The 8355-nt window shown below is 46.4% G+C and overlaps 1 protein-coding gene across 1 annotated transcript; it reads left to right on the top strand.

Moving 5' to 3' along the window:
* The first annotated feature begins 6532 nt into the window (after nt 1-6532).
* NYX (nyctalopin) lies at nt 6533-8124 on the top strand. Its single transcript, XM_087813390.1, has 2 exons — nt 6533-6584; nt 6668-8124. Exons 1-2 carry the CDS (start codon nt 6533-6535, stop codon nt 8122-8124), a joined length of 1509 nt encoding a protein of 502 aa, XP_087669516.1.
* Nucleotides 8125-8355: the final 231 nt, after the last annotated feature.

Here is an 8355-nt window from a genome sequence, read left to right as displayed (position 1 = left end):
CATCTGTAGGCCTTGCTCCGTCAAGTTCCCAGAGCCACTGCCAGCAGCTCTGTTCTAGGACTGCATATAAATGTGGTCGCACAGCATGTATGCTTTTGTGACAAATTTCTTTGCTCAACGTAACGTTTTTGTTGTTTGTTCCTTTTAGTGGCTATTACTCTGCTATATAAATGTATTGTAATTTACTTCTCCACTGTACTGTTGAGTAATTTCAAGTTTTTATCTATTATGATTAAGCCACTATGAACATTCTTATACAGAGTTTATGTAAACTTTTTTTTTTTCCATTTTTCTTGAGTAAATGCCTAGGAGTGGAATTGCTGAGTCATAGGGTAGGCATATGTTTAGCTTTAATAGACACTGCCAAAGTTATCGAACTATTTTCCACTCTCACCAATAATGTAAGAGAATTCAGTTGTTCTATATCCTCACCAACATTTGGGGTTGTCAGTCTTTTGAATTTTAGTCATTCTAGTGGGTGTGTAAGGAAATCTCATTGTAGCTTTAGTTGCTCTTCCCTAATGGCTGATGACGTTGAACACCTTTTCATGTACTTAGTGGCTACTTAATATATTCTTCTGTAAAGTGTTCAAGTCTTTTACCCATTTTTATTTAGTTGTCTGTCTTTCGTTATTCATCTGTAGATGTTTTTATATTCTGTACACAAGCCATACATAAAGTATTCCTTAATGGTATCTTTTTTAAAAGCAGCTTTATTGAGATATAATTGGACATATAACATACTGAACATAGTTATAGCGTACCTTCATGAAACCATCGGCACAATCAAGATCATGAACATAGTTGTCACCCCAAGATTATTACTTTTTTCTTTTATGGTTAGTGCTTTTATTTTGTCCTAAGAAATCTTTGTGTACCAGTAGGTCACAAAGATATTCTCTTATGTTATCTTCAAGAAACTTTATAGCTTTAGCTTTTACATTTGGTTCTATGAGCCATCTAAAATGAGCTCTTGCCTGCCGGGCGTGGCTCAGCAGTTGAGCATCTACCTAGGATCCAAGAGATCACAATTCAATTCCCCGGCAGGGCACGTGCCTGGGATGTGGGCTTGATCCCCAGTCGGGGGTGTGCAGGAGGCAGGAGGCAGCCGATCAGTGAACTCTCTCATCACTGATGTTTCTGTCTCTCTCTCCCTCTCCCTTCCTCTCTCTGAAATCAATAAAGACATATTTAAAAATCAATAAATAAAATGAGCTCTTGTGTATGGTGTGAAATAGGGGTGTCAAGATTCTTCTTTATTTTTTAGGGATTGCAATAGGCATCTTTAATTTATCATGGCTTACCTTGATTCAATCTTATGCTGCTTCATGAATAATGTAAGATCTTTATGAGAGTACAATTCAGTTTACCTCCCTTCCCATCCTTTATGCTATTGTCAAATTTTTCATTCGCCTATATTATAAACTGCACAATACGTTATTATTTCTGCTTTAAACAGTAACTTGTTCATTAAGCAATTAAGGTGAGACAAGAGTAGTCTTTTATATTTAGTGACATATTTGCCATTTCCATTGCTCATGATTCTTTCTTGTAGATCTAATTTTCCTCTGCTATCATTTTCCTTCAGGCTAAAGAATGTCTTCATTTCTTGTGCAGAAGATCTGCTGGAGGTGAAGTTTCTTAAATTTTGTTAACCTGAAAGTATTTCTGTTTTATTTCATTCATGAAGACATTTTCATTGGCTATAGAATTCTAGGTTGCCAGATTTTGCTTTTCTGTCAGCACTTTAAAAGATATAATTTTATTTTCTATGGCCCCCATTGTTTCTGATAAGTCAGCCATCATTTTTTATTGTTGTTTACTCTATGTAATGTGTCTTTTTTCTGTGGCTTCTTTAAAGAATTTTCTCTCTATCTGGTTTTCAGTAGTTTGACTATGGTGTGCCTAGGTGTGTATGTGTGTGTGCATGTGTGTGTGTGTGAGATGTTAGTTGGGATTTGCTGAGCTTGTTTTTTTAAAATTTTTAATTTTTATTGATCTTAGAGAGAGGAATGGAAGGAGAGAGAGAAACATCAATGTGAGAGAGAAACATCAATCAGTTGCCTCCCAAGCACGCCCCGACCAGGGATCGAACCCACCATCTTTGGTGTACAAGACGATGCTACAGCCAACTGAGCCACGCCAGCCAGGGCTGCTGAACTTGTTTTTAATCAAATTTTGGAAATTGTCTTCAATTATTTTTCGGCCATATTCTCTCTCTTCTCTCCTCTGGGACTCAAAATACATGCATGTAAATCTAATTGCTCAATATTATCCCACAGGTCATTGAATCCCTGATCATATTTTTTCCAATCTTTTTTCTCTCTGTGCTTCATTTTGGGTAATTTCTATTGCCCTCTCTTCAAGGTAATGAATCTTTTCTTCTGCTGTATCTAATCTGCTGTTTTTCTTATTCAATGATTTTTTAAAATTTCAGATACTGTATTATTTCAGTACTAAGAATTGGGTTCATTTTTAGTTTTTATACCTCTTTTAAAATTCAAATTCTTGTGTCTTCACCCATTAAATATACTTTTCCTATAAATTCCTTAACATATTTATAATAAATCCTTGTTTGGTAATTTCAACATCTGAGCTGTCTCTCGGTCTGCTCCTATTAACTATTTTTTTCCTTTTGATAAGTGTCACGGTCTGCTTCTTCTTCACGTATTTTGTATTATTTGGCTGTATACCGGATATCATAGGTGGTAGTTATGGAAACTCTAGATTCTCTTATCTTCCTTTGAAGAGTATTGAATTTTGTTCTGGGATTTAGTTCAATTGCAGGCAGATCACCTTGATACTGGGAGGCTTGGTTTTAAGCCTAATTTAGTTTTGCCCTTTGTCCTGAGAAACGGTCTTCAGTCCCAAGGTGTGACCCTCTTGGGTTTCAATGGAAAACTCCAGGTATTTTTACAAACTCTTCTAACTGGGTGGACCTTGAACTCTTAATCTGTTTCCCATTACTAGGAAATTACTGAAATCTCTGCTGAGTTCTTTTGACCTTCAGTTCTTGGCTCCTCGGAGTCACCCCACACATAAGATATGCACTTTAGGACTCCAAACATGGATCCAAGGGGAGATTGTATGCCAATTTTGTGGCTCCCTCTTTTCCATGTTTTCCCTCCTCAATTTCCAGCCACTGTGGCAGCTGAACACTCTGATCAGTAACTTTCAGCCCAATGAGACTCTTGCTTTCTGCTTAAGCTCTATTCCCTGTGCACAGTGTGGACTTGAAAACGCCCTGAGAGGGAAAGCCAGTTAAATGTGGCTCTCACCTGGTCGGCTTCTCCTTTTAAGGGTTGTATCTACTCTAGTTGCCTGTTTAGCTTGTTTTTCAGTGCCTTCAAACAATTTTTATTTATTATTTTTTATTTATTTTAGGGAGGGAGGGAGAGGGAAAGAGAGAGAGAGAGAAACACCGATGTGAGAGAGAAACATCAACCAGCCCCTGCATGCCCCCTATTGGGGACTGAGTCCACAACTCGGGCATGTGCCCTGACTGGGAATCGAAGGGCAACTTCTTGGTGCATGGGACATCACTCAACCAACTGAACCACACCGGCCAGGGCATCTTCAAACAATTTTTTAAAAATATTTTTTTCGCCCAGCCGGGCGTGGCTCAGCGGTTGAGCATCGACCTAGGATCCAGGCGATCAGGGTTCGATTCCCAGTCAGGGCACATGCCCGGGTTGCGGGCTCGATCCCCAGTTGGGGGCGTGCAGGAGGCAGCCGATCAGTGACTCTTATCATTGATGTTTCTCTCTCTCTCCTCTCCTTTCCTCTCTCTGAAATCAATAAAGATATATTTAAAATATATATATATATATATATTTTTTTTTTTTTCACCCTGGCAGGTGTGGCTCAGTTGGTTGGAGCGTCCTCCCATACACCAAAAGGTGGCGGGTTTGATTCCTGTTTGGGGCGCTTGTGGGAGGCAACCTACCAATGTTTTTCTCTCTCTCTCTCTCTTCTTCTAAAATCAATTTTAAAAAAAGAAAGGAAAAAGTATTTTCCCCCACAGTTTACACTAGCTATTGGCAGGAATATTAGTCTGATACAAACTACTCTGCCATTTATTGCAAGCAGAACTCACCCAATTGTGTTATTATTATTTAAAATTTTGTTTTGGTGCCTTCTCCTCTGGATTATTAGACGCATAGTTAGTCTTCATATTGGGTAAGCCAATACTGGAGTCTGGTTGTCTGTTCTGAGAATTTACTTTATTTCAGTTTCACTAAACAATCCAGTACATCAGTTATTCTTAATGGCTATCAAAGTTTCAAAGGCTGGAAATTATTCTCTAATAGTGACATCTTCAATATTTAAGGATTAAAATAAACTTTAATCTACATTCTGAAATAGGCATTATATTGACATGGGTCAAACTTTAAAAGGTAAAAAGGAGCCCAGCCGGGCGTGGCTCAGCGGTTGAGCGTTGACCTAGGTTCCAGGTGATCGGGGTTCGATTCCCGGTCAGGGCACAGGCCCGGGCTGCGGGGCTCCATCCCCGGTCGGGGGCGTGCGGGAGGCAGCCGATCAGTGACTCTCTCATCATTGATGTTTCTCTCGCTCTCTCTCTCCCTCTCCCTTCCTCTCTCTGAAATCAATAAAGATATATTAAATAAATAAATAAATAAATAAATAAAAGGTAAAAAGGATACACAATAAAAAATTCACTCCTCTTGCATGCTTTTAAAAAGATTGGCAGCTACATCTTTGATCTCTTACATTATACAAGCAAATTGGTTGTATCCTATATGTCATAACCCCATGAATTCCTTGACAAAGAGTGTTTTTTTGTTTGTTTGTTTGTTTGTTTTTAAATAAATGACATCCTCCGGCAAGAATCATTACCCAAGAAGGCATCAATTCCATTTAATTCTGTAAACATTTACTGAGCCATGCAGTGTGCCCGGAACAATGTTAGCTATTGTGCAGCAGAAACATGAGTCATATGGTTGAGAGTGCACTTCTGTTAATTAGAAAGGAGAAGAGAGGAGAATTAAGGACTATTTGTAAAGAAATCTGATTCCTTCTACTTGACCCAGTTGGAAGAGTTGATAGAAAAAAGTCCCGCCTATGTTCAGCTGACACCTGGACTTAAGGTTATATTCTTGGCCCTGTCTCTCTAACATGGTATCTCTCCAGGTCAGCAGCTGCCCTGTTTACAGCCAAGCTCAGTGCTGGGTCCAAGAACCTTGCCGTAAGCTTGGTACCTCGTTCATAGTTCTTGGGGACAGGGAAAAGCTAAGTCAAGCCTCTGCATCAAGAATATTGAACTAGCTACAATTTGCAACTGAAAGGGTGCTCAAAGGGCTCAGTGTTCTCCTGCCGTGTCTGAAAGGGCTGGATCCCCTTCCCAACAGCTGAAAAGACATGGAGTGTCCACAGCCGATGTACTGAAAAGACACTGGAAGCTGAGCAAACCTATAGAGGCAGCAAGCATAGTCTGCACACTCCTTGTGTGGCCACACCTTCAGGCTCCCACAAGGGCTTGGGTAGGCTAGGCAGGGTCATGAGTACACCGTGGGAGGGACAGAATGGTAGGCCTATAGTGTTAGCTAGGAATTTGGGAGTACTGCTGAGGAGTTTCAGATCACATACACTCTACCTGTCACCTGCTCCTGCCCAGAAAATAAAACTTGTGCATCTTCCACGTTGCCTTTTCCGTTGGAACTCAAGATAGGGCTTGGGATCTCTGGCTACCACAGGGAAGCAGGCCATGCCATTTTGCTTTGCTGCAGGTGGCAAGTCTACTTAGAGGGCTTTTGACATTTTTATCTGGTCCTCCATTCAAATGCTCAAAAGAAAAATTAATTTATAGGCACCCACGTATGCTTAAATTCCCAAGTAGCCCCGTGAAAAAGGTAAAAAGAAATAGTTGCCATTAATTTTTAATATTTTAATTAACTCAATATATTTAAAGTATTTTAACATGTAACCGATATAAAAATTGATGAGAGCCTGGCCCGGCGTGGCTCAGCGGTTGAGCCTCAACCTGGGATCGGAGAGATCAGGGTTCGATTCCCTGTCAGGGCACATGCCTGGGTTGTGGGCTCCATCCCCAGTGGGGGCTGCAGGAAGCAGCCAATCAGTGACTCTCTCATCATTTATGTTTCTCTCTCTTCCTCTCCCTTCCTGTCTCTGAAGTCAATAAAGATATATATTTTTAAAAAACTGATGAGATAGTTTACCTTTTTTTTGGTATTAAAGATCTGGTCTGTATTTTACACTGACAGCACATCTCAATTCAGGCTAGCCACATTTCAAGTGCTTGAGAGCCACATGTGGATAGACTGGGCAGTGTAGGCCTAGAGTGTGGGTCACAGTGACGCCTTCAGGGTCCCCTACACATGCAGACAACACACCCTCTGGACCAAATTCTAGGAAAGCACAAAGGATGATATGGGTAGAAGGGGGTTTAGAATGGGGTCAGAGGTGCGTTTTACTGATTAAGCTGAGTCACAAAGGGGCGGGGAACCCTGCGTAAGGTCTAGAAGGCCAAAGGGACCATTTGGAACATGCGGCTATGCAGGAGGTACGGGAACTCGGTGGAGAGCCGCATCCCGCCACGCGGACAGGTAGGATTTCGCCTGCAGTGACCCTCCGGTTGACGGTTGCTTCCAGTTTTGTCTTTTCTCTCCCTTCCCAACCCCCGCCCCAGTGGTGGTCCTCAGCCGGCCGGGCGCCTGGGCCCAGGAGGCCTGCAAGCGCACCTGCCCGGAGGCCTGCTCCTGCAGCAGCGGGGACCGCGGCTGCTCCGTGCGCTGCGACCGCGCCGGCCTCCTGCGGGTGCCGGCCGAGTTCCCGTGCGAGGTGGCCTCCATCGACCTGGACCGCAACGGCCTGCGCTTCCTGGGCGAGCGGGCCTTCGGCACGCTGCCGTCGCTGCGCCGCCTGTCCCTGCGCCACAACAACCTGAGCTTCATCACGCCCGGCGCCTTCAAGGGCCTGCCGCGCCTGGCCGAGCTGCGCCTGGCACACAACGGCGACCTGCGCTACCTGCATGCGCGCACCTTCACCGCGCTGGGCCGCCTGCACCGCCTGGACCTGGCCGCCTGCCGCCTCTTCAGCGTGCCCGAGCGCCTCCTGGCCGAGCTGCCCTCCCTGCGCGAGCTCGCCGCCTTCGACAACCTGTTCCGCCGCGTGCCCGGCGCCCTGCGCGGCCTGGCCAACCTGACGCACGCGCACCTGGAGCGCAGCCGCATCGAGGCCGTGGCCTCCAGCTCCCTGCGGGGCCTTCGGCGCCTGCGCTCGCTCAGCCTGCAGGCCAACCGCGTCCGCACCGTACACGCGGGGGCCTTCCGGGACTGCGGCGCCCTGGAGCGCCTCCTGCTCAACGACAACCGGCTGGCCGAGCTGCCCGCCGACGCCTTCAGCGGCCTGCGCCGCCTGCAGACGCTCAACCTAGGGGGCAACTGGCTGGGCCGCGTGGCGCGCACCTGGTTCGCCAGCCTGGCCGAGCTGGAGCTGCTCTACCTGGATCGCAACCGCATCGCCTTCGTGGAGGAGGGTGCCTTCCGGAACCTCTCGGGCCTCCTTGCCCTGCATCTCAACGGCAACCGCCTCACCGTGCTCACCTGGGCCGCCTTCCAGCCTGGCGTCTTCCTGGGCCGCCTCTTTCTCTTCCGCAACCCGTGGCGCTGTGACTGCAGCCTGGAGTGGCTGCAGGACTGGATGGACAGCTCCGGGCAAGTCGCTGACGTGCTGTGTGCCTCTCCGGGCTCAGTGGCCGGCCTGGACCTCAGCCAGGTGGTCTTTGGGCGTTTCTCCGATGGTCTCTGTGTGGACCCTGAGGAGCTGAACCTCACTGGATCCAGCCCAGGCCCGTCCTCAGAGCCCGTGGCCACCACCGTGAGCAGGTTCAGCAGCCTCCTCTCCAAGTTGCTGGCGCCGAGGGCCCCAGTGGGGGAGGCGGGTAACACCACCCCCGGGCCGGTCAATGCCTCGCTGTCTGACAGCCTTTCCTCGGGTGGGGTGGGAGGTTCAGGCCACAACACCCTGTTTCTAGTGGGCTCTGGTCTCCTGCTCAGTGTGGTCCAGCGCGTGGTGTTTGCCCTACAGACATACCGACCCTGCCACACTGGGGTGACCCAGACTGCCTTGGCCAGTGGGGGCTAATTTACTTAATTGGGCTGGAACGTGTTTGTGGTGGGGGGAGAGGGGAACAGGATGGGAGTGGGAGGTGAAATTCCAGCAGAGGTGGCAGTTTGCTTCTAGAGATGGCCCCTGGAAGAGGACAACCCTGAGAAATGTCACATGGTGGGTGGGGGTGGGGAATGGATTTCTGTTCATGTCACATGGGCATCAATTGGAAAAGAGAAACAAGAGTGAACGTGGACCCTCCCACTT

The sequence above is a fragment of the Miniopterus natalensis genome, chromosome X (assembly GCF_054644295.1).
Source record: "Miniopterus natalensis isolate mMinNat1 chromosome X, mMinNat1.hap1, whole genome shotgun sequence".
Classification (NCBI taxonomy): domain Eukaryota; kingdom Metazoa; phylum Chordata; class Mammalia; order Chiroptera; family Miniopteridae; genus Miniopterus; species Miniopterus natalensis.
The sequence above is the reverse complement of the archived record's forward strand: the minus strand, read 5'-3'. Positions and strand labels throughout refer to the sequence as shown.

Coding starts and splice junctions, on each gene's coding strand:
- NYX (XM_087813390.1), top strand. CDS start 6,533: ATGCAGGAGGTACGGGAACTCGGTGGAGAGCCGCATCCCGCCACGCGG. Junction 6,585..6,667: donor GCATCCCGCCACGCGGACAG/GTAGGATTTCGC, acceptor CCCCCGCCCCAG/TGGTGGTCCTCAGCCGGCCG.